Here is a 27580-nt window from a genome sequence, read left to right as displayed (position 1 = left end):
TGATGATACTGATAATTATTAATTATATGCTATAAATGGTTTAAATGTATTTATAACAATAAAAATATAAATTAATTGTCTCTCTGTCATTAATAAATTAATCAATTTATTTAAAGCTGATACTAATGCTTCTAGATTTATAACCGATAGATAAAAGTGATTCCTTACGCTAACCAGCTCTAGTTTTTTTTATTAATAAATACTGCTTATCTGGTGTTGTTTTGCTTTAATTTCAATATTGAAGAATACAAATTAGAATGTATTTTTCTCCATGCAATACATATATAGATTCAGATATGTGAACAGACTGAGAGTTGCATATTTTGCTGGCAAAAGTTAAGCAAAAGTTGTCGCAGCTGAAAACTTTTTATAGCAAACATTTTTTGGCTCGCACTGGCTGGCTGGCTTGTGTTTTTTGCGTTGTTTTAACTTTACATATTTCCGTATGTACGAGTGGAATTCTCCTGCTGCTCACTTGTCATCCTGTCAATTGGCAAAACGACTGACAAGAAGCCAGCTTCTCAGAGCACTCAACCTTCAACCCATGCCATCGCCCACCACCCACCGCCCACTCACATCCAAGAACAGTCGACGTCGTCAGACTGATATGTCATTACTTATATGGGCACTTGAAAAGTTTCGAGTGAAATGTGCGCCAGTCAGGGAGGGGCACTGAATATTCTCACAGATAACGTGGAAATTCCGTATTTGTAGATAACTCCTTCTGCCACTGGCTCTGCACGTTAAATATAATCAGATTAATAACTGTAAACACTTGTGAGGGGGTTTTGGCAAAGGTATAACTTTTGGGTGGTATGGTACAGATTGGATTTCGCATTTTGAAGTTGAGTTATTGCAAACGGAAATCGATCCTCGGCACTCATTACAACGTCAGCTCTCCCTATCCAGTTGCAAGGATTGTGATTAGTCCTGCGACTGGAGGGCAGGACGAGGCAACTGAACTGCACGGAGCTTGATTGATTTATATTCACGTACGTTCGTATATGCCAGGCGCCCTGCAATCGAATCCTGTTTGCAGTTAGTTAACTAAGGTGAAAAATGAGCTGGCAAATGTCCAGGGAAGTTCGTTTCCACTTTGGGTGATTTTACACCGAGGTAGTAAAATTCCTGAAGTGCAATCTTTGAGATTAAAAATCTTTGAAATTTGAATTTCATTCTTGACATATTTCCTTCTCATGGGTGACATATTTTGCGAGTTCATAAATTAAGGGCAACAAATGTAGAATATAAGTTTTGCTATGATGGATGCATTTTTAAGAAATTTATTTCTTCTTTCCAACTAAAGTTTTCTGAGATATACTATTTTAAATACCTTTATTATACATTATACATATTATAAATGATGGATAGTTCTAAACCCATGCTTGAAGCGCACCTTATAAATCATTTTATTCATTTCTGAATAACGCTCGATAAAGTTGACTTTCATATTTAATTATGCGCCAGTTTTCCGCCCCAAATGAAATGGAATGTGTTCAAATATTTTCACTGGCCAAAACCCCTGTCACGATTTTAAAATCCCATATGAGACAAGGCCGTGGGCTAGCCGCGAAGCCGAAGCGTTAAATAAACAATAAAGCCCCGCACTTAATTAATTGTGTTGTGCGGCCCGCGAATGCCATTAAATAAATATGGATTTAGTTGAAAATATTTATTATTTTTAAGCTGGGCCGCAAAAACACGCGAAATGCTGTCAGAAGGCAAAGTGAGTTATGTGCGCGAAGGATGGAGTGTGGGAACAATGGGGAAATGTCGCCGATGGGACCCTGAAACTTAATGACGAATCGCGCCGTGGTTTGGGTGTATTGATAATTTTAATTAAGCGCTAATATTTTAATTTATTATTATGATGTTGTCAGCTTGTCAGGTTGTCGTGTGTGTCTAAACAAATACCTGTATAAATATGTAAATTGTCGTCTGCTTTTTATGTGACAGCTGCAGAACGGGGCGTATGAGTGACGTGATATGAACCTGCCAGAAGAGTTGAGTCTATCAATTGCCCCCCGTATTGTCCCGTCGTCGAAATGGCGAAGGAAGCTATTTAATTTCATGAATTATTGATGCATATTGTGTATTCTCACTCGTGGCAAGCCAATTAGGCCTGCAGCTACTTTTTATATTGCATTTGTGTGACTGAGCACCGATGATTTATAATTACATTCGCCTGACTGGATCAGCTGCCCGTTCCCGTTCAATCTGCGGCTGATTTATGCGGTCGCTCAACTCGGGATTAGTTTTATTTACACGCCATTGGCTGTCCGCTGAATCTCTCTATATTTGATTGCCCTCGATAGTACCGGTGTATGGGTGCGTAGCTATCTGTGTGCACTCTTCATGCTGCAGTTCATTTTAATTAAACCACTGACAAGTCATACGCAAATTATTGGCTGATATATTGACATACCCAGGCATAAATTGCAGCACACATCGACTTACCTGCAAGTGGAAGAGAGAAGGTATATTTTAATTAATTAACGAGCCAAGAGTGTTGGAATTTCAATAAAATTAAATCAAATAATTTACTTATATGCTAAGTGTGTAACTCATTCAAGTCAGCAATTTAATAATAATAATATGTATATGTATGTATATATATTATTAAATCATTCAATGTTAAAATGTTTAATTGGTTTTAATTTTTTACAATCGCTTTTTTCTAGCTGCCTATTGATATTTAAAATTTAAATTCAATTTGAAACCTTAAAGGCTTAAGGATACACATTTTTCTGATTTATTTAATGCAAAGAGACTGGAAGACATTAATTTAACATTGAATACGAGACGCACCAACTAATCCAACATTATCCAAATTAAAGTTTATGTGTCATCCAATAGCGTTGTGTGGAATTAAATTTCACATCCAATCAATTGGGAAGTCCTTCTGAACTTTCTTTTTGTTGTTCCTTATCCCCTCCGGGTGATATTTAATATTTGCCCCGCCACTTTCTCACTGCCTTCCGACTGCAGTGCTCTGGATAAATACGGAAAAGGGAAAAGGAAAGGCCTTGCACCCAAAGGAAAGTCGACTGAACTGGAGCCCGTCGACGGCTTAGCGGCAAAATCAATGACACAATAAATATTTGTGCAGCTCTTAACCGTCGAGAGTTTAACAAGACGAAGCCTGTATGTTCGCTGCAATACATACATAAATTTATAAACTTATATAGATGGAAACTAGAATAAATAGAAAACTTTCGCTTGAAGATTGAGGCCAGGACACTTCTGTTTTATTTTCTTTAAAGTGCTCACAGGAGCAGTTGACACTAAAAAAATGTTTGCAAGCTCAGACACAGACAATAAGCCTTATTTATTTGATATTTAAAAGTCTGAATTTAAAGTGTTGAGTATAAAGAAAGGTGTTCATTTTAATTGAGTTGTATTTATGATTGTGTAAAAGAAAACCATTTGAACTTATTTGTAGCCATTTAAAGCTCAAGTCTTGAGTTCAACAGTTCATAATCCCTTATTTATAAATTGAAAAATGTACCGGCTGACAAATTTACTTAAGTTAAATGAAATCCTTTAGAATGAAGAAATTTTGTTCAGGATTAATTTTTTTGATATTTATTCTTATTTAAAATTTTCCAGACTCAATTTCGTTCTCTTTTTGTCTTTTTGAATTTAAGTAGGCCATCCAAAGTGTCGATATACGAATGTGTGGGGCTGTAGCGCGCATGTTTATCGCACTTTGGGGAATTTCCCAGCAGAAACACGACCCAACTCAACCCAATTGGAGTGAAACCCGGTCCCGGTTTGGACCGCTTAATGTGGCAGAAAAATGTGTAAATTTACGTCGAAGGGAACTCAGAAGTTTTGCCGGCTGCCTGGGTTTTCGTTTTCTTTTTTTTTCTGGTTTTTTCGGGTCTAGCCCCAAGTCTGTCCCCAAGTAAATTGAAAAATGTAGCTCACTGGGCGGCGGCAAAAGTGTGGCAAGTGAAATAAAAATGGCAAATGGCCAGAGAGATATAAGCAATGAGCTCCCGGATTACACGAAACTAACTTGTGTGTGGGGGCTGACATGTCGAGGGTTCTAAATTATTTTCTTGGCATCTTTATCAACGGGAAAAATCAAGATGCATTCGTCGAGGGAAATGCGTGAAACAAGGATGCGGAAGAAAGACCGAAAAAAGATATTTTAATGGCAGCATAAAATGCATTGCAATGTTGCAAGCGCTCAGGAGAAATCATAACAAATCATGGCCAAAAAGGCAATGTTATAACTCAGCTGTCGCCTCATTGTATTCTGATTTTTATTGCTCATCACCAAAGGAGTTTTGGTTTGGTATCTGGATCTTTTATTTGTTTTACTCCGTTTGTTCACTGGAGGTTATTTTTTTCTGGCAACCCACTGCATGGTTATCCATCTCCATCTACGAAAATCACAAATATCATATGCGAGAAATCAGAGAACGTTGTTTATGTGATTTATGCGCTAGTGCGCAAAAGGGGAGAAAAGTTGTGAGTTTCAGTTAAAAGCTCTCCAACAATGTGGCAAATGAAATGCACACGAAATTCAAACAGACAAACTAGGGGAGTGGAAATGGGAAAATGGTTTTTCCTTTTCCCTTTTTTTTGTTGCACTAAGGGAACGTTACTAGCATTTTCATAAATAAACACGCAATTGTGGCATTGGGAATTTCCGTAAGATACTTTTGGGGGCGTACCGAATTTTTTTCAAAATAAATACGGTCGATGAGGCCGTCAGGCAACAATTATAATTTGATTGCAAATTTTTTTGGCTGTTACATTTCTGTCAATCAGCGGCAGGCAGGCTTCTGGGCAAAAGCAAAAGTTTTTCAATTTTGCAGCAACAAATAGCCAACAATTGCTGTTTATACACACAGGCAGGCACTGTCCCCTCGATTCAATCAATACAGGACACAATTGGTCCATTCACACGCCCATTTCCTTTAAAATATCCTTCCAAAAAAAAAAGGAGAAGGGAAACTGCGAAGGGGCAGCCGGATCCAATTCAGCTCAGTTTGGCCAACTTTAGCTAACAAAAAATTAATTTAAAAACTTATTTCAATACCGAACTGTGCTCAACACAGTGAGTGATAGAGTGAAAAGGAAAGAGGCTGGCGAAGAGAGAGCGTGTAACATTTTAATAAGATTAAAATGAAAATGTTGTAACAGTTTGGCCATGTCGAAATCGAACAATGCAAAAAATCGAAGAAGCAGCCTGATTTGTTTTTTATACTTTGCTCACTTTCTGAGTGTGATTTTCGATTATAAAGTCGTTTAAGGGTCATGAAACCCAAAGTCAAACGACATCAATTCAATTTTCATTTCCAGCATTTTGTAATAAAAATTTAATTTTTCATTTGGTTATTTGTGTGTGCTTTTTCATATTTTGTCTGCACTTTTACAAAGGTTAATCAATTTGTTTGCACTTTTGTATTGTCAATATTATTTCCGATTTTTTAGTGAACAAAAATCAACACTTTTAATATGAAATATGTGGTTCTCATAACTTGATTTAATTACAACTGAATTGTTTGGATTGCTTCCAGTTAAAAATATTGGCAAAGCTGGAATATCAATTAAAAAATACTAAACTACTGGAATTTTAAATCAATTAAAATAATACAATGCCTTATTACTTTCTGTAAAATAAATTTGAGCGTGTCGAAACTGGCTGAATATTTATTTTATCAAGTTTATTGGCGAAACAGGGAATTAAAATCTTTATGTTCAAGTAATTAAAATCAAAATAACATTGATTAATTTGGCGAAACAGGGAATTAAAATCTTTATGTTCATGTAATTAATATCAAAATTCCATTGGTATAACATTTTATTTTTATATTTTTTGGCGGAGAAACCATCAGGCAAACACAAACAAAAGCAAAATTACATTTAAAAAGTCATTGCTTAAGCTACCAATCGATCTAAACTAAAAACCCATAAACCCATAAATCCCAAACGGCTGTGGAATGTTATTAATTTGTTTCATGGATTGCGAATCAACGAAAATCTCATTCCCATAACTGGTATATATTTTTCTTTTCGTCGGGCAGAAGTAACTAATTCGTCAGCCGAGAAACTGTTAGTAAAAACTGTAGCTATAGAAAGTGCAACATTTGTTACACATGCAATAGAGCAGGTCCTTGAATGAGGCGTTGCTGAAGGACTTTAGAGTGAAACAAGAAAGGAAACTAACTGGGGACAGTAAAACCAGAACATTCTGTAAATATGTTCTTCAAAATTATCATATGATGCATTCTAATACTCATAAAATCCCAACTTCCAACGTTAAAAACACAAAGTAATGGCATTTCCAATCGTTCAGTTATATGGCAGCTATAGGATATAGTCGGCCGATCCTTATGAAACTTAAAAGGTCGGATTGATTGGCCAAAAATAAAACCCATAGAAATTCCAACTTCCTAACTTTACAAACACCAAAGTTATGGCATTTCCGATCAATCAGTTATATGGCAGCTATAGGATATAGTCGACCGATCCTATGAAATTTGGTACGTCGGATTGGTTGGCCAAATATAAAACCCATAAAAATCCTAACTTCCTAACTTTAAAAATACCAAAGTTAGGCCTTGATCGTTCAGTTATATGGCAGCTATAGGATATAGTCGGCCGATCCGGCTCGTTCCGACTATATACTACCGCAATAGAAAGACAACTTTGGGAAAGTTTCAAGCAGATAGCTTTAAAACTGAGGGACTAGTTTGCGTAGAAACGGACGGACGGACGGACAGACGGACATGGCTATATCAACTCAGGAGGTGATCCTGATCAAGAATATATATACTTGATAGGGTCGGAAATGTCTCCTTCACTGCGTTGCAAACTTCTGACTGAAATTATAATACCCTCTGCAAGGGTATAAAAAGGAGTAGCGGGACGTTAGAGCATGCCACATGCCCCCGAAGTATTACGACACGAAAATGGCATTGCTGCGGGGGCGTGACACATAAAAAAACAACCCATTGAAGGAGGAAAACCCGCCAGCAAACCAAACAAAACACACAAAAAAATAGCTAAAAATCATTCAGCGAGCAGAGGGCACAACATAAAAGCTGAGCGTCTGGGTGGAACTTCATTGCTAATGTTGCCCAACCCCCATAGAATTTTCTCAGCCGCATTTTCCCCGCCCGTTTTTCCCCGCACTGCACTTGTGCACACTTTTGGCATAATACAACAAAATTGATTTGCCGCATGCATCATTATCAGCAACGTCGTCGTTGTTGTTGTCGTCGCCGTCATCATCCCACCCACTTTTCCGACTGCTGGCTTTTACTTAGACTGCTGCACTTGAAGGTCCTGGGATCCTTTGGCTCCAAAACTCACCCCCTCCCCAAAAAACACACTCTTGTGGGCCATTGAATGCAATGGCGCTCATTCATTCAACGTTTTGCAACTCATAAGAAGCAGCAATTGAAGCATCATTAGCTGCAAGTTCTCGAATCCTTCGTCGCACCCCACACTGCGTATGAGTAATGCATGCATGCCATTTACATTGATTTGTGGCGGAACGTTGACTGTCGATATATATGTATATATACGCAGTGCATACACACTCCCCAGCGCTTAAAACTTTCTTCTAATGCTTCAGTCAAGTGGCTCGAAGTGGGGCATCGATGGGTTTTCAGCTTAACCAAAGCCATCAATTATGGGGAAATTTCGCTGAAATTTGTGCAGCATTTTAGCTTCACTCGCAGCAATCGAAAATATTTTTTCCACCAACTTTAAAACTTTTGCGTTCAAGTTTATGTTTGTGCCGATAATATCGGGATTTCTTGACTTCTCGGCGGAAAGCGTGTTTTTTCCTTCTTATTCATGAAGGCGGACCTTTTCTACTATAAAAATAAATTCAATACGCTTAGCGAAGAAGACAACAAAAAAATAGAGCAGAGTCTGCAAAATAAGCAGATGCAAACAGACACAAGAAAGAAAAGTGTGGGCTTTTGTAGATTGATTACTTTCTTATACTTTTTTCAACCAACTTCTTAAAGTTCTTATTCAATTTCAAAAATAAATTTAGATATAAGAGTTTTAGAACAGTTAATAAACTTTTACGATTAAATGACCATTATAGCAAAGTAAAATCGTTACGTTTTAATAATTGTTATTGACAGTGAATATTCGCTATCGAATTCATAACGGAAAAGTGACATTTATTTGACGTTTATTTTTATTGTTAAATAGAAAAAGGCTAACGCATTTTAAAATATTTTATTTCTATGTGCACCTATCTGTACATATATATGCGAGTGGGGCTGTTTTGGATCTTAGCATACATATGGGTTGCCTTAGCTGCTTGTTTTTTCCGCTATTCTTGGGACCGTTGTTCCAGAACGTTATCACGTACGCTAATGCGACAAAAGCGCAACGACGAGCAAAATGTTTTGAAAATTTACTTAGCTCGGCTTCCTAGCGAGTGGCCCCTCCTTAACCCCTGGATGCCTTACTTCCTTCCACCAAGTTCTGTGGCTTCGACAGGCAGCTTCTTAGCCATATCCTTTGTGCCCGGCTCAAGACTCTGTTTTCCTTATTTTATTTCTGCTTTATTTGCATTCCTTGGGCCACATCCGTTGTCGTTTCCTGGCGCTTCTTTAAGCGCAAAATACTTTTCCGCTGCTCGAGTGGCAGAAAAATGAAAATATTATTTGGGGCGCGTGCTTTTTGGCCATGCGGCACACGCGGCGTATACGTAACGCTCAGGTTAAACGGTCACATACCCACATATACGATCTCACAGTTAAGGTCAAAATAACAACAGTGAAAGGCTTAAGGGAGATTTACATATTTATGTTTATTTATGTTCAACTCAAAGTTATTACTGCAAAATATAGTAAAATTCTTAAATTCGTAGTTGCCTTTTGATAACAAGTTTTCTTAAAAAAAAATAAATCTGTATATCTCATGCTATAGTTATTGTTTCATTAGAAGTATTTTTCGATGCGCTATTAACTTAAGCTTGACTGTATGTCAGGCCCAAAAAATCCCACAGAACCGCAAATGTACAATGCAGGCAGGAAAGCCTGTTCTGTTCTGGTTTGGTTTGGTCTTTGGTCTGGTTTGGTTTTCGGTTCGAGTCTGGTTTTGGTCCGATGCTCGGCTCAGGTGCGGTGTGCGGTTCTGGGGGCGTGGCACTCGGTCGTAGGCGCCGTGATGTGTTTATACATTTCGTGAAATGACAGAAATTGAATAAAATTTATGCGTTCAACGCGACGTAGGTGGAACCGCATAGAAAAACCCGCACGGTCCCGAAAGCGTAACAAAAAAAAAACATCTAACGTATATATTGGCGGTCGGAAATCCACATTTTCTCCCACCCCGCACCTTGCTGTCACAATTTCGGGTTTGAAATATGTGCGAAGGTCGTTTGATGTTTGCTCGCTACGAAATGTTTTCTTTTTGCCGCTGTTTTTCGAAAGAGTTGACAGCGGTTTCGGGTTTTGTATTGTAGGTTAAATGCATAACAAGGTGCAGACGGGAAAACACACAACCAGAACTCGAATTTATGGTTTTTAATATATTAGAGTCTACTTTGTTTTGGGTATTAAGGTCAGCAAGACAGCCTTTTAAAGATTATAGTGCAAATTTTGACTTTTGAACTTATAAACTTTGAAAGTAAAAATAAGATTTGAAAATGTTAAAGCAATATTAGTTTTCAGAATTGTTGAGTTTAATGAGTTTTGTTTATTTTTTTTAAAACCAAAGCTTTTGCCAATGTCCTGCAAATTTGTTGCGTACAAGTGGCACTCCCAAAAGTGCAAAATTCTAGCCTTATGGCAGAAGATTCCGATGGGCGACCACAATGCCATAAATGCTGAAATCAAATTAACGCAGGAAACGAGAAAGGAGACTCGCAGCACAAGAACAACCCGTTGGCAAGAGCTTAAGTTATGCAAAACGCTGGGCGTGGTCTTTACAATGGCTGCAAATCAGGATAACTGCCCGAGAGGGGATAGAAATACGCAGTGAAATAGGTGAAGACAATGGCCAAGATTCTTGGCTATTGCAGGTTGTCATTGCGTCGGCTTAAGGCCGGCGAACAAGCTGGAAAGCCCTGATTAATTGGCGCTATTTATAATTAAATTGCGTCCTAAGCTGTAATCACAGTTCTCAGCCGTGGGTTGCTAAGCCCCTTTTACATTTCCCTTGCCTTTTGGAGAGTGTCAAAGGTTTTCTGTCTTTAACTACATCAAAAGCGGGAATATAATTTTCCCACAAATGAGCGTTCTGATTCAATTAATGCCTCTTTGACTGGAAATTGGTGGAAGGCAAGTTAAAGTCCTGGCAAAGTGCCGTCTGCACATTCGGAACTCGACATGTTGTGGGCCAAGGATATGGCCAAACAGGATTTCCAGGCTACAAGGCATTTGCAACTAAATGCAGCAGACTAAATAAATGCAAAAAACTACAAACTCAGCAGATGAACGGTGGAACATTGGGGGTAACATTTGTAAAATGCTCTTTATTTGCTAATCCATGTTGTTCTTGAAAACAAAAATAAGGCAAACATTTAAGATGACCAAACACACTTGCAGTTACATAAGTCCTTTATTCCATTTTGCGAATTAAAAAGTGGAATCGAGCATTTATTTTTGTTTTCTTTTTTTTCAATTTTTGACAGTTTATATTCTTAGTTTATATTGCAGGTTTGTTGAAAATCTAAATACAATCTATTATTTTAAGCTTAGTTTAAAATATTAGTAAAAGCAATAATTAATTGTCAATATTTTTTGAAAGATATTATTTATATACTTTTAAGTTAATTTTATTTAACAAGAATGCTAACAAATTTTCAGATGAAAATTTCGACCACTGTGCACCTTGTGGCTTGGACATTTCCGGTGTCCTGCAATCGGTGCTCTTGTAGTTGTAATACGAGCAACAACAGAAACAACAACGAGGGGCGCATTTCAAATGCAAATGTGTTTGTAGTGTAAATGCAATTTTACAAAATTTTATATAAGCCAGCAGACAGGGACAGCAGCACAAACAACAACAACAACAACACCAACAACAAAAATGTGCATAAAATTTCCGAGGATTTACATTTTAAAAACGCACAAAAAGCTGCAGCAGCCAAGGAAAATTCTGGGGAAAATGGAGGAAAATTCGTGGTAAAAGGATAATATCCTGCATATGTGGTCCTGCTGGTGTTAGTTTGCAAATGCGGTTTTAACGCTTTTGCGATGGCGACTGCGCGAAGACATTTGCCAAGCGAAGCCAAGCCGACTGCAATTTGGCTAAGTGCGTGGGGAGTGGGCCAAAACTGCAAATGAAAATGTATGCACATGCATGTGTGTATATTTGCGGCAATCAGTGCCAGGCACACATGGGCTTAAGGCTTTAGGCCTGGCCAAAATGTTTTGCCTACTTGGGCCTCACCACTTGGCACTTGCCATATGCCAGCTGGCTGCATAAATCTGCGTCTCTTTTATTACGAGCTTTTGGGCATTTAAATAAATTTCAAAGCTTTGGCCAGAGTTGATTTACGAAAGGGGGCGGGAGAAGTGGGCGATGGAAAATGGGGGCGGTTCGAGGGAGTGGCAGTGGGCACATTTAGCGTTAAATCTGCATAGTTTTGTCTGCGGCAACAAACTAACCACGTGAAAGTCGCATGCAGAAACTAATACAGAGCAGCTTGAAGCTCTCAAACAAACATGACACTAAGAAAAACACCCTTTTGTTAATTTAGAGCTGGGTTCCGGATCAAAGATATTTAAACTACAAAATCTTCTTTTTTTTCCATTTTGATTTTGATCACTTAAAAATCAAAAAGAAATCCTCAAAATACTTCACATATTTGGCATAGCGAGAAAATGAATTTAAATTAATAAAGCTAAACAAATATTTTAATTTTATTTCTTATTTATAGACGCTGTTAACAAGAGACCTTAAATAACTAACAGTCTCATTGACACTTATACCTAAAAAATATTTCATTAGTAGTTTCGATGGTTTCAGGACTAACGACCTTTTTAAAATATTCTTGATTAATTAATAATTTATCTTGAATAATTCATTTTTCGCTTTCACATTATAGTTGACTGCGACAAGTATTTTTGATTTAAGGGCTAATATTTTGTAGTGTACAAAGCGAGACGATGTGCAACATGACAGGCTGGAGTTGAGTGGCTCACACCCACACAGATGCGGCGGCAGGACGATGGACGGACACGAACACATACACAGACACATGCACAGTCACAGATACGGATGCAAAGACAGACACACATGGACCGCAGCTGGGCAGGCTAACTGAGTTAGAGCTGCCGAAAGTTCAGAGCGGAGGATCAGGGGAGATGAGGAGCAGGCAGCTCAAGCTGGGGGCAAACAAGAAATGTAAAGAATGCCACTGACAATGTACAAAGTGCAAAACTAATTTTACAGAGTGAACAGAAGGACGAGGAGAATAGCAGGAGACAGCCGTGACTGCAACATGTTGTGTGTCCTGTGGCCAAAACACAGAGACAAGTTGCTAGGCGAAATAGATCGTACGCCCTGTGGTACGGGGTTCGCCTTTCAAACATCAAACTTAACTTATTTCCGAGTTGATTAACCTAACCAATCGAACCTGTGGCCAAGTCAGTTAATCATAAGAGAACCTTCAATTGGGCAAAAATGCTTCGGCTTTAATTAAAAAATACAGCTCGAAGGGAACTATCTATCAATTTGTCGGAAATTTGAAAATGTGATTTAAGCCGATCCCCGGCAAAATGTCATGCAATCTTGGCCCTACGTTGATTACTTTGTTTGTCATTTGATTGTGGGCTTTCCTCTGCACTTTCCGTTTGTTTTTAGGGATTAAAGGCAGCCAGTCACTTAATTGCTTAGATTTGTTTAATTTAAGCCGATTATACACGACCACAATTTGTTAAAAGCTTTTCGTGAGCGATTGTGTGATGCCCAGGTGTCAGGTCTATTATCCATTAATCGATATGTCATTGGATTTTGTTCGCAAAATGGATTGGGAAGTGCACCGATAAAAAACACAGTGTTTCGAAGCGTTTTGATTGTCATTTATGGGACTTAAAAAAGACATTTGCATGCACTTCGAAAACTAGTTATAGAATTCTTTATTTGCTTCCAAATAAATCATATTTTGTAATTTAATAGTTTAACTAAAGAATTGATAACTGAAATATATCACCAAGCTTTAAAACTAAGTTCAGTCGGGTTTCAAATTTTAAATTAGCTTACATTTCATTTTGATGATTTGGTTTTTAATAAATAAAGTCTGGATTTTTATTAAAGTGCTCCCTTAAATTTAAATTTATGAAAAGAAGTGACTCTAATGCCAATAAAAATATGTTTATAAATTCCTCAACTATTAGGTCTTATTTTCCAGAGGCATAATATGAAGATAATTTTTTCCCCGAGTGTTTGCACATGTGATAGCCAAACTATGCGAACCTTAACCTTATCGAACACCCGTCAATGGCCGAAATGGAATGGAGGAAAATGGAAGGGAAAAAAAGTTTGGAAAAATGTAATCAAGCACGTAACTTGCACAAATTTTCTGCACTTTTGCCGAAGCCAAAAGCGGCAAAAGCCCCCAGGCCAAAACGCACACACACGCAGAGAAACATGAACGGTGACAGACACGCACGCCTGAGTGCTGCCACGCCCACACTAACACAGATACCACACCGCCCACGCACACACACACATACACTCACACACAGCGATACTGAGGTGCCATCAAAAAGATTGCCGGCTGGCTGTTTGCTCTTGTTGTTATTGCAATCCTTTTGACTATGAAGTGCAGACAAAAAAGACGAAGAAATCGAACAGGAAAAAAGATTGTTCCCCTCCACCGGATCAAAATACAAAAAGTCAAAAGAAAAGTTAAAGACTTTAAAATCCGCCCCGGGCCAAAGTGATTGAGCGTGTGTCGCAACGAGAGCAGGGAATTTGTCAAAAAACTTTTCAAGGATGATTTGCAGGAAAAGGGAGACGACAGGTGAATACAGTAAGAAAAATATTAACGTTATCTAATGTAATCGAAAAATGTACATTAAAGTTGATCTGTAAAATTGAAGATGCCTTTCTCTCAAGTACAGAATTTATCAACTGATTTTTTTTCGAGGGGTTCGGCATTTGTATGTTTGTCATATTTTTCATATCATGATTTTCATCATTGACCATAATTCAGTTTTATGCCAAAATATAAATCAAAATTTAATTAAATAAAAACCAACGAATTTGTTATATTTATTTAAAATCTAAAATTAGTATGTTTGGACTTTGATGTTAAGATGCCAAAAAAAGGGGTTCTTTGAAAAGAAAAATAATCAAATATTAAGTGAATAACGTTTATACGTTATATTTCTCTCAGTGAAGAACGTACTCAGAAAAGAGCTGAGACTGAGACCCTAGGTGGTCTCTTTAATAGACTCATGGGTTGCATAGTCTCATGTCCCGCAAAAGGCGCTCGAAATCAAATGAAATTGATCCCACAGACAAAGCGGAATGAAGGGAAATCAAAGGCGGGACAGGATGGGGTATCCTTTGCCAAAAAGCGCAGACATGATATGAAATTATTTGTCAACGCCGAATGCCATTTTCAACAACTTTCCGAACATTTCATTTCGTTTTCATTTTGGCAGGCGACTTGCCGGGCTTCGAGTGCCCTGCTCCAAAATTCGGAAAATGGAAAGCGGGCGGAAAGTGGGGAAAGCGTCTTGGGGCTTTCATTTTGCATTACGGCTCGTCTGCCAACGGCCAAAAGACGATGAGGAAATGGAAGGAGGAGCGGCCCAGACATGCAATGACATCCATCGCAGAAAGCGCTGAAACTTTCTGATTGCTTGCAAATGTTTTATTAGCCTGCTTTTCCGAAAGAGAAACCAACTTCTGCCCCATCCCTAGAATGATATGTGTGCACATCATGAGACCGAGATGTGGAGCAAGATAAGGAAAACACAAAGGTGAAATGGGATTGTAAGCAGGAATCCAATTCCCATATGAGGTTGAGGTCTTAACCTACAAAGTCATATCCCGTTGTTTGAAAGTAATGGGATGTTCAGAAAGCCATTATTATGTGGGGTATTTTACTACGTTAAATATATTAAATTGACATTTTTCTAAAATTTGCAATAGTCTTTAGTGCCCCACTCCATAGATTTATCAATTTAATAAGTTACCAAAGTCCAACGCGAAATCTATAAATCTCACCCTGGACTTTCGGTGACTCAGCTCGCTTGTTGCAAGTTCCCGAGAATCCTGTGAATCTGATCTGAGCCGGCGGCAGGGTTCTTCCTTTACCCCCGTGTTGCTGCTCATTAATTTCGTCTATTTAGGAAAAGTTTTTGCTGCCTGCGTTGCTGTTGCCTAGAACTTTTTTAAGTGGTTTGCGGTTTATCATTTTTGGTTTTGCAGGGAGTGAAAATGCAGCTGGCCTTACTGCGCTTTTCCTTCTTCTTTTTCGTTACTTTTTTCTGCCGCAAACAAAACTGTGCGCAAACAGGAAATAACGGTAACGCTGCTTCATTTCCGCTTTTATTAAAACATACTTTTCACGTTGTACCTTATCCTGCTGCTGGTTCGTCCTTCTGGTACTTTCCGCCCTCCCCTTTTCCCGCCCTTTTCTTTAATACTCCCGACTGTCTTACCGCTGTTTGCTGCGGGCATCTTACTACCCTTCCTTCACAAAAAGGTTTGGCCGAAAAGGGTTAACCCTTGAATTTGCATACTGCGATTTTTAAGATAACATTATAAATATTAATTTTTAGTGGCTATTTAGCCATTACCATTTATTAAATAATTTAATCATTTCGATTACTTTGTTTTAGAAATTGCCACTCAATATTAATATTTTTACAATAACCTTTACCAGTTCACACATATAACTTATGATTTCGATGTTTATTTGCCAAATAAATAAAGCATCAAAGTATTTTTTATGGGCTTAATTTTGAAGGCTTAAATGTTCGCTCACTTATTGTCTTAATTCAATTGTTGATTCTGATTTGATTGCTTTTAAAGGATTTTTAATTTATTTACTTTCATACTGAATTTATTGTATCTATTTGAAAAACTTTTACTAAAGACTCAAAAAATTCATAAACAAAATTGTATATCTAACATAAGTATAAAATGACCCAGTTATCTTACAAAAGGCACCCCATTTTCGATAAAATCCCTACTCAATTAGATCACCTGCGAGTGTATTAACTATTCATGGTGGCCAAGAAAAGTTTGTTCCCTAGTGTTTTATCTGCTCTCGTTGTTGTTGCTGTGGCTAAATTTTCCATCCCCCCCGCTTTCCATCACCCCAAAAGTGCAGCTTGTCACTTCCGCCAACCAGCCGCCCGCAGTTTTCTACGAAGGAAACTTGTGCCCAGACTTTTGGGTTATACTCCACTATCTGTGTGTTTTTTCCGTGCTTTGCGGCTGGCGCTTTAAAAGCAGTCAGCGGATGCACTGAACCATCTTTTAGAGGTGGGCGGTGTTTTTCCAAAAGGAGGCGGGGTTGGTTTCCACGGGGGTTTTCAGTGCATGCAAACGGCTGAACCCGAACCGCAGCTAGTTGAAAGTAGCCAAAGGTAATTAATTTTGTAGCTGCAAGTTGAGGGCCCGCTGCAAAACTTAGTCGCCGGTGGATTCTGGATCCTGGTTAGACGGCCACAAGCTTTTGACAGTCCGCGCTCTCTGCAAATGGATTTCCCATTTTCCATTTACTTTAGTTTCCCCACTCGAAATGAGTGGCAACATTTCCTCAAATGCAAGTGCGATTTTTTTTTGGTCTTACCAGGTGGATCTGTGCGTGTGTCTATTAATTTTCTTGGATGCAGCAGAAGTAAGAGCAGCTATGTGCCACACCCCTAGGACGTTGACAAACGGGCGGTGATAAATTGCTGGGGAGAGTTTAGGGATATACTCGCTACGAGTGCACTGCTATTTTACATTCCAAAATTTAATGTCTAAAGATTACATTGAAAATGCGCTTTACCTGTTTGCTTGACTGGTATAATTTTATGTTTATTATATCAATAAATTTACAAGACGACCAATTATTTCAATAGTTATTAGTGGCAGCAAATAAAATTACCTTGCCAACAGAGTTGCAAGTGGCGCCATCTGTTCGGAGCATATTTGATTTTAAATTAATTAACAGAGAAACGGATATTTAATAGTCATGGCACTCGACCCTAACACTAATAATTAATAAATGCTCTAACCCAGATAGATATTTAGTCCCGAAAGTATTTAGCTTAAGTCCTCATTTAAAAGGGTTTTAAAAGGGTTCATATTTTATGTCTCAAGATATAGACTTTAATGCGATGGCCCTTGAAACAGATTCCTTTATTTTTCCAAGTGTGGTACCTTTCTGCTTCAGTTATCCCTAACAACGAGTCTAATGGAGCGTTTGTTTTGGCTGCGTTGATTTTGCATTTTGGACGAAAGAGAAAAATGGCGCTCAAAGTCATTTTCAAGGAGCTGCAGGTTGTTTGATTTATAAATTTGATTTTAAAGAGCCAGTCGCCAGACGCCCTCGAGAAGCAGACAAATTAAATTGCATACTGCTCGAGTTGCTCCAGTCTTAACCAGTTCACTTAATCCGATGATCTGAACCCCGTGACCTGCTGCTTAAGGTGCAAAAGGCCGTGTCAGAGGACCAATGCTCGAGGTAACAGGACGCGTTAAAGTCAAAAGTTGCCAAGACCATCAAGTGTTGCCACGTACACACAAATGAAACGAAACGAAGTTATCAAGAAACAGGGCACAAAGCCATTACGATTGTCCGTCTGTCTTTCTGTCGCTCTCGAAAGCGACAAGTGTTTGGGGGTCTGGCAGAATAACGCCCCTTGAGCTGTCTGCACTGCAGTCGGGGAACACAACAAAAAAACTCTATTCTCGGCCACAAGCTCCCAGTCTTGGCCAAAGGAAATCCAAGTGCGTGCCGGCAAAAGCGAGGAAGACAAGACCTCTAAGCCCCGGCCAATGTCAGAAGTTAAAACGCAATAACAAAGGCGCAGGCCGAAGAAGGAAAGTGGAAAATATCTAATCAAAGACGGCCTGTCGAGTTCGGAGTGCAAAGCCGGCGAAGCCCTAGAATTGTTTTGCAATCGTTGAGTTTCTTCTGAGGACATTATCTGGGTGGAGAACCGCTCTGCTCCAAAGAACTGCCGGATTTCATAGATCCCTGACCCGCTGCTAAGCCGCACTGCAAGGCTTCATAATTTTCACCGCATGTGGTCGTGTTGCAGAGTTCTTCGGTTACTTTTTGTTTGGTTGAAAACTCAATCAAATTCAAGTTAAAAATTTAAATATCCAATTTAAATAAATCACTTTGAAATAAATGCTTAATAACTAACATTCTTTAAGAAATCTATCGAAAATACAATCTTTTTTTGTCTCAGAGTTTAAATCATTCTTATTGATATTTACCAAATATAACTTCACGATAATTGTTTAATTAACTTTTTTCTAGATACTTTTATATACATTTTATGCACCTATATTAAATTAGTTGAGCATTAAAAAACTTGTCAAATGCTTTTCTTGAGTGCAGGAATTCGGGCTTTGTTTTGGCCGGCTATTTGCGGCTGTGCTGCGGCAAATATTCGAGGGTAATTAATCAACTGCCACGCGCATGGGCCACGCCCACTCGAAATTGGCAGAATTCTATTAGGCCCAGAGCGCGAAGCAGCTGGGTCTTGGCCTTGGCTAAAGTTGCTGCCTAAGCCGCTGCAAATCCCCAGAAAGATCCGCCCGTCTGCACCTGCCAGGTTACCTTGGCACATCCCAAACAAAAATGGAAAAGAACGTGGAAAATTCGGAAATTACTGAGTTATGCCAGCTGTCGCAAAAATCCAGAGTTATATTTTCGCTCTCAGTGAAAGCAGCTTATACCCGCACTCAATGGGAGCCAAATCCATAGGGGAGTGCCAGCGTATTTTCGTTTTTATCGAATCTGATTTTATTCGGTTTCCGGCCATTCCCTTCCTCATACCGGCAAAGGATTTTCCGCTGAATTTTATGCTAATTATGCCGCTAAGCTCTTGGGCAACTTTCAAAAGAGTTTCGAGTCTTAGCGCGCTTAAAAACTTCCCGAGCTGAGCACAATATTTGGCCAAGACATCTCAGCGTGCGCTTATGCAAACAGATTTGAGCTGACTGCAGGAAATTAAATCCCCCATCCTACTACCCCGATAAATACGCACACGTTGGAATTTTTTATCCGCCCCGATTTATTTATGGCCAACTGCTTTATAATTTACGTTTCGCAGACTTCAGCCGGCCGGCGTCTATGGCATCAACACTTCCGCCAACGGCGGCGTCTGGTGATACCAAGTGAAACGCTGCCAGCGGAAATCCACGTGGCGGTCCAGGAATCGGGGGATATAACCATGGGGCACAAAAAGAGAAGGATACGGCAGGGAGCGCCATTTGTCGGATATTGCAACGATTTGATACCCGTCTATCATAATTAGTTATTTAAGCTTTCAGAGGTTTATTATATTTATTATATCACATTCTTAGATATTAAGCCATACGGCTTATCCTCAAACATAAAAAAAATTTAAGGCTAATGAAATATTGACAAAACGAAAAAAAAACAATAAAGTTTAAACTTATTTTTCCTAATGTCTTGTCAATATTGTTAGCCAATATTAGCAGTACCCATAAACTAAAAGATATTTTTGGTTTTGATCAAAATCAATAATAAAACTGTATATAAATATAACATTTAAAATACTAGTCGTGTTTGGAGCACATTATTTGTATATCCCTATCACAAATGTTCTGTTCATAGCAATATATCCCCAAAACACCTCACAAAATAAGGGGTATGAAAAAGGAAAAAACCCAAAATAGAAAGGACATGCCTGGGCAGTTTTTGTTGCTGACTGAGCAGCATATGGCAAAAGTTTAAGTAAGCAATATTTATTTTGTATTTCTATTTGTTTGGGAGAGTATTCATCCATTTCAATACAGTTTGTATACCGACTGCGGTCTGCAGCGGATTCCGAGCTGTCGAGAAAAGCTGAAAAATACCGGGGAATGGGTGGGAAATATGAAAAATTGCAACATATTTTCCTTAGCCTCTGGTCTGGAGTTAAACTTTTATTTGTTTGCTTCATTGCATGGCGGAGGCATTTTGTGGTTGAGCGAATCTCAAAGTTGCTTTGCTTTGCCCTCGCATCCATGAAAATTGGAAGGGGAGAAAGACTAAAAGTGCACACAAAGGCGAATTTGTTTCTGACGCTGCTGCATCTGCATCTTGTATTGCATATGATATGCGATATACAATATAACTTTCTTTTTTGGCATTTGGGGGGTTGGTCAGTTGTCTGGCATGTCAATAAGCAGTAATATTTGGAATTTTGCGGTTCCGGGATATGTGAAAAATAGTTGGTCGATCGACTTATTGACTTATGGCCATCGTTTGGATGCCTGACAGACAGAATTCCCTGGGGCAAGCACTATGCGACATGCATCATTGATTATGTGGGGAATCCGGGGAATTTGCATTGCATTTCCCCAGCAAATGGGGTCGGCACTCACCTCCTTCATCGGTCATCACAAGAATGGTTGTCTCCGGTCCCAGACCCTCGGGATTGAACACCTGCACCGTCACTTTGTACTGCGTGTACGTCTGCAGATTCTGTATCTCATGGCTCTGCAAGAGAAAGGGGACATTTTTCGAAAAATCAGTTTCATTGCCGCTTTAATATGCAAACACAAGACGTACACAAAAATAAAATATGGCAAGAACTTATAAATCTAGATCTAACATTAACTACGAGAAAATTTAATATATAGAAAAGAATATATTTCAAATTATTCCCTGAGTTTTAAAACTGGGTAATTCCTTTTTTTTTAACAAAAATACAATTTTCTTATGTTACATACATCAATCATAATATATAGATAAAATGCTCTTTGTCAAAAGGTTAAAACAATTTCTTCAGTAGTCTTTTTCTTGAAAAATCTCTACACATGTTTAATTTATTTTAGTTTTTGATGGTAACTTCTTTTTCTTCTAAAAAAAATACGAATTAAGGAAGAATATTTGAATTTTTTTGCTCTGCACACACACCAAAAGACTTTTCATTTGTTGGCCGTCGAAGGCGCATAACAAAATAAAGTGGAGCACTTCCACCAAGTGCTTCTCGGCAGCAGCAGGACCCCCACCCCCTGAACCACCCGTGCCCCTTTCCATTCCATTGTGCATGCTTGAAGCGGAAATTGCGCGTTGCATACTTTTGTGCGTTGCCGTTGGCAAATATGAAAATTGCAGCACTTAAAATTGATTTGCAGTGCTGCGATGTCGGTGCAAAAGGAAATTGAGTTGCTTGGGCAACGAGCAGTAGTCTTTGCCTTAATTGCCACATCACACAGTAAAAAAGAACACGAAAATACATGTAAAAAAAAAAGAAAAACAAAAGTGGAATGTATACCAGACACGAAATGTATATTTGAAAAAACATTGTAAAAATACTGAAGGAATTAACATTTAGGAAAGAGCATAAGAGAGTGTTAAATTAAATAGTTGAAGAATTCTTCTAAATCCGCCTCTGAATTTCTAAAATAAAATTAATTAACTTAACAATTATATCTATAACCAAAAACTATGTCTGAACAGATTTTATTTACTAATCTGTACGCCAAGGACTTGCCACAAGTGAGTCCGTTTCGCTGGCTTTGTCCATGAATTTCGCGAGCGACTGATTAAGGTTTAACCAAAGGTCAAAAGCAGTGCCAAACCATAAAACAAGCCACAGACTTAGAGTGGTTCTCTGCCTAAAGCACTACACACATTCGGCACACTTGCAAATGGTCAGCTGCCTTGTGCAAATTATGTAGCATACATTAGAGCGCTGCCTTCCTGAATTTGCCTGCTGGCATGTGTGCGTGTGTATCTGTGTTCGTCTGCGGTTCCACCGCAAAACCAACGGGTTTTCGACTATACGAACTTTAGGCTTGTGCTTAGCAGCGGATTGACTGCCATGCGAACAGCTTAAGTGGCTGCTTTGGGCTTTTCAGACGGCGCCAGCCACAATCGCAGCTATTTCCACCAGAAGCGTGATATCTTTCTCGCCCGGCATCCTTTTACAGCTGCGGTCAAAACACTAGCGCCTAAGAGACCGCCTCTGAATTTCGTCAAAATCCTAGGATAATCTTTAGTATTTAAAAAATTTGGCATATTTTTGAAACCTTAAATTAAATTAATTTTTTTAGGAAAAAAAAAACTTAGAAAACAAAGCTCAGCTAGTATTATTATAACCACTGCTGTATTTATAACTGTATACATAAGACCAAGCGCGTGGATTTAGTGTTTCTATATGGTGGGCGGTGATATAATTCTCTTTTATTTAGTCGCCAGTAAATGAGGCCGAAAATTTACAACTGCTTTTATTTTTATGGTCAGCCGAAAGTTGGAGCTGCCCAAGGGCGGGCCACGTAATTGATATAATGTAATTGATAAAGTTCCCAACTTCCGGCCATATTGCATAACTTTGGAAAGTGTGAAGCAGGGGGATAAGCATCTAAATATTCTCACCCCACCCTTTTGCATTAATTAGTGCCAGTGGATGATGGCTCAACTGGTAACAAAGAAAGGTTTTGGATGGTAGCAAAAAAGGATGGAACTACAAACAGATGTAAATTTGGCTTGTCAAACAAATCCCGATGCCTTCAAAAAACTCCACAATTTTTCTAACTGAGCTCGCTGTTTTAACTACACTGTTTTTTCTCTGGTACCTCAACAATATCAGTGTCCGTGTGACTCGACTTGCCGGCTTTTATCTGCGTAAAAGTTGCGAAATTTATGCTTTACGGCGCAGAAATTTTAATTAGAAAATTGGCAAATTTAGCCAGCAGGCGAAGCTGGAAAAATCCTCCGCCCCCGCTTTTCCACCACACACGTGACAGCTCAATGTGAATGCCGCTAGCCAAAGGAGGCGGTAGTCCGAAAAGGGGCGTGGCGGGTCGGCAGAAGCCGCAGGCTCCTGAATGCTGATGCTGCGATATGGGAATAACAGAAAGCCATGTCCTGGAGTCCACCAAAATGACTTGAGCACAAAAATACATACACTTTGAGAAAAGAGAGTTTTCAATTTAAGCTGCTGCCTTGAATATTAAATAATTAATTTAGAATGGATAGTTCAAATTCAGAAATGGTTGTTTGCTGTTCTGATAGCAAACAATAAACCAGTTTTCTTTATGTGAAAAAACTTTTCATTAAGTTCATTCTTTAATCATCAATTTTAAATTATTTTGTATGTTTCCAATGCATTTTTAAAAAACATTTTTAATATAAATTTGATTCATGATAAGAAGGTGTTTTTCTTATATTCAACCAAAGCGTTAAACGTTAAATGGGTTTATTGTAGTGTAAATATTACGAAGTAAGGGTTCTAAGCTAAGAATTTAAGATTTCAAGTTGCTAAGATAAATGTGCATTGAATATTTTTGATGAAATCAAAAATGTTAGTCCTGACTGAAAAAATATTATATTTTTTTCCGTGCTCTTAGTCTTGCTTTAAAAAGAAATAAACCTAAAGTCGCACGTTTCTGCCTGCAAGGATAATATTTCAACATGCCAGCGACATGCAAAAGAGAGAAAAATACAGGAGATGAAGACAGGGACAGGGAGCTGCGTCTAGATAAGGACAAAATATGCACTCGAGCACAAAAGCGTGCCGTGCTTGTGGCAATCAAGCGTCCTCCTATTTGGAACCCACCTCCAGCCTCTCACTTCAATTTTTTCGGGCACTCCACCGCGCCGAGTGTCGTACGTGAGCATTATCGTTAATAATTTCTGCATATTTTAGCTGGCAAATGCATCCGGAATGCAGCTGCAAATTCAGAAATGCATTCCCAACGCTCTGGTTCAGCATTTGGCTCAAAGAGCCCCAGAGATGACCAGCGGTTCTCCAAATTCCCGGTGGTGGATTATAATCTATCCAAAATCATGCGATGGCAATTAAAAACTGCGAAGTAGGGAAAATTAAAGAGATACAGATAAGTTTTTAATGATTATCAGAACATTATTTAAATAACAGTACTTTAATTTATTACACGATGAAAATGGTTTATTGATATCAAAAGTTGATATCAGTCATTGCACATGGCAAAACTAAATGAAACTAATTATTAGCTGCCCTAATTTAGATAAAAAACGCTATGTCTTAATATACCCTTAAAAAGGTCTTAACCATTTGTCAAATGCACAAAGTTATTTATAAAAATAATATGAAACGTTTGTTTTGCTTTTAGCCACTTTTGTGTTATTGAAAGGTATTCCCAAGTTATTTGTTCTGGGTTCGCCCCCATTTTTCCAACATTCCCCCACTCGCGTAGTTCATTAGCCAGCTTGCGTGCCCAACTATCCGCACACAAAAGGGACCCGTGGAGATGGAAAAACACACCCACTGTTTCGGCCTAGACAAGTAGCACAACTGGCCCCAGCTGAGGACTAATCGTTAACAAATTGCCACTGATAGCGGGGTCCCCAAACGAGATATGGAAACACCTTGACAGGTGGCCAAAGAAAAACACTTGTAACCTCGCATCTAGGTGTGTGGGAAATGTTTTGCTTGTCGCCAGGTGTAAATTACTTTTTAATACGCCGCTGATGTGACTTTAAGCCGGCGAATGACAGGGTGAAATCACACATTTTTAGACCAACTTGAAGCCGAAACACTGGCATTCGGTATCGAAATAGAAATCCTCGAGTTTTTGTGGCAAAGAAAATGATATGCACGTGGCATAGCAGACAGACACGAACCGAAACCAAAACGAAATTGAATGACGCTGCAGGCGGGACACGGAATGTTTCCCTCTATTGCGGCACTGAAAATAAATTCTTTGTCTCAAAGGATAGCATTCCAAGGACATTCTAAAAAATTTAGTTTTATAAAAATACAATTACATCAAATTATTAAAGAGGTTATTCATCAGAGATTTTTGAAGGGCTCCCAGCAATTGTGGGTGTGGAAATATTTCTATTAATTATGTTTATGAGTAAAAAAGCAATACGATTACATAAAAGAGTCCAAAAGAATAACAGAGTTTTTTAATTTAAAAATAAATCATATCTACTTACTAATATAATATTTAATAATAATAATAATAATATTTACAATATTTTGTTGTCGTGTAGTAATGAAGAAAAGAACAAACTCAAAAACGAGATAGTCAATCGTTGTCCACCAAAATTGATTAAAGATTTTATCCATTTTTTCTAACTGCACTGCAACCTGAGTCTTTTGTTTGCAATATGGCAGAGTGTCAGAAATCGTGAAATTCAATTATCTTTGGCCTGAACAACTAAATACGACTAGGAATAAAAGCGTTACTCACCTCCACTGTGTTGTCGCGGATATAGATTTCCTTGGTATCGTTGGGGTCCCTATCGCGTGGTCGATATGTGATGCGGTAGCCTAGGAACTCGCCTAGTATGGTATCCGGAGGAGGGGCTTTCCACGAGATATAAACCGACGTGGAGGACGTATTATGAGCCGTTGTCGGAATGGGTTTGCCCGTGGGAGCTGCAAGAGATTAAGTCGTTTAAAGAACGAGCCAGCTAGGCCAGAAACTTTGGCTGGCACAAAAGTTCCGGTGGAAAACTCAAAAATTCGAAATTAAAAACGCCGCGTAAAAGTTTCACCCAAAAACTCTGACCTGTCATGTAAAGCGGAACGTTGTCTGTGGCATTGTCAAGTTGTCACTGTCACGCAACATAAGTTGCGAGTGCCACGGCCTGTTTTTCGGGTTTTTGGAGTGGGCTCCAGTATTTGGATGTGTTTCCTATTCGCAACCATCCCCTTTTTGGCCTTGTCTACGGGAATTACTCGCAGGTTAAATGATGCGTGTGTCGCGCAGATACACTCAAAGAATAAATTGTTTGCTCAAGAAAAAGCACGTAAAGAAGACCCTTTGATACCTTTATTACTTCTTTTTTTCGAAGAAAACCTAATTTTATTTATACATTTACTTATATTATTTGAAAAATATCGTTTATGACAAACTAAATTCATAGTAAAAGCAATCACTGTTCTCTGTGGTTATCAAAAATAATTATCCTTTACTAAAAAGAGTTATTATGTGTGGATAATGTTTCTTAAAAATAGCTATAAAACATTTTTTTAACTTTTCAATAGTTATTACCTGCTATTTTCTGAGTGTAGCAGGTGTGCCCGACTAAGGATGATCTGGCAGCTTGCCAGCCCCAAAAAGAAGGGCGAAATACTTCGCATACCTCAATGAATTTATAAATAAATTAAAAGATATTTGGTGTCTTTTCGGCTTGACATTGATGCCGCGTCCAAAGTTTGCTCAGCAAATTGAAAACTTTTCGCTTTTCCGCTGCTTAGATTTAAGAGATCTGCCGAGCATCCGTTTCTTAGCCAAAAGAGGCGGTGTGTGTCGTTGGTTAATTTATGCATGCCGCAGGCTTAATTTATACAAATTGGCAACTCGGCCGGCGACCGCAGCATTGGCACACACACACACACATATACTGATATGGCTCTCCAGGAGGTCCAAAAGGACCTTAATGAGCTCTGGAGCCGAGGACATAGCAACACACTATTGACTAATTTGTAACCGCATGTGTTGCAGCTTCGGCAACTTGGGTCGCATTCCATTGTGCGTGCGGCACAAATGGAATTTCACACCCAACCTACAAACCTGCACTGAGAACAATTTTAACAAAGTCATCTTATTTCAATTGCCTTACTAGGAGTATTGCACTTGGCAATTGCTTCAGAGCCTAACCACTCTTACTTCTCAAATTATTTTTCTAATAATTTGAAAGTCTATCTAGATGAAAAGGAAAAGTATAACATTGGTTTCCAATTAAATTATATTTTAACTTGCTTATATCTTCATAAGTCTCTTGAGTTTCTAAAAATATGTTAGCTGTTTCGATTTGTTTTTTTTTTTGAAATTTGAACCATTTAAGTCGCAAATGAAAGGTATTTTTATAACCTTTAATATTTTTAAAATATTTTTCTCTGTGTAGCGGCAAAGTCATTTCCAATGTTCGTAAGACAAATGTGTTGCTAATAGCTTGTCGCTGTTGCCGCAGCTACTGCTACTTTGCCTTTGATTAATGTGTCTCGCGCTCTTAAAGCCTACGGAAAGTTTTGTGACTTTTTGGAGTCCATTTATACATATGTAGGTGGCATATACTATATTTGGAACACGCACTGTTGTACGATTAATCATTGTCTGTGGCAGCAGTAGCAGCAGCAGGTGAAATGTCAGCCAAATGACACGGACTGCTGAGGCATTCGGCACAAAATTAGTGCATCCAGCAGGAAACAACAGAATGCTGTACCTATGGCTTTACTATAGTTCACTTAACTTCCAGAAGGCGAAGTTCTCGGCTTTGTCATCGCATGCTAATGAAATGAAAGCCGCCTCTAAAATTTAAGTGTTCCTAGCTTACAGTTTCCGATACAGACACTTGCGATCGAAAAAATGCAGTTTTGTTACATTAATATACCTTTTTTGATTTACCTATTTTAACTTATATTAATTAACTTTGGGCTAGTAAATCTTCAATTAAAATTAATATTGTTGAAAAATGACTTTCGACTAAAATAAAGTGTACTAAAAA

The 27580-nt window shown here is 38.5% G+C and overlaps 2 protein-coding genes across 2 annotated transcripts in view; one reads left to right on the top strand and one right to left on the bottom strand.

Annotated features, from left to right (window-relative positions):
* Positions 1 to 27580, bottom strand: part of LOC108047687 (tyrosine-protein phosphatase 99A) — a 123858-nt gene that overhangs the window by 41442 nt on the left and 54836 nt on the right. Inside the window, 2 exon segments of the mRNA XM_044459190.1 lie at positions 20515 to 20629; positions 25318 to 25505. Of these exon segments, the coding sequence (XP_044315125.1) occupies positions 20515 to 20629; positions 25318 to 25505 (303 nt within the window).
* The window catches only part of LOC108042333, a 79805-nt gene that overhangs the window by 45392 nt on the left and 6833 nt on the right, over positions 1 to 27580 (top strand). The window lies entirely within an intron of this gene.

This window comes from Drosophila rhopaloa, unplaced genomic scaffold, assembly GCF_018152115.1.
Source record: "Drosophila rhopaloa isolate 14029-0021.01 unplaced genomic scaffold, ASM1815211v1 contig_178, whole genome shotgun sequence".
Lineage (NCBI taxonomy): Eukaryota > Metazoa > Arthropoda > Insecta > Diptera > Drosophilidae > Drosophila > Drosophila rhopaloa.
This window is presented reverse-complemented; position numbering and strand designations above follow the sequence as displayed.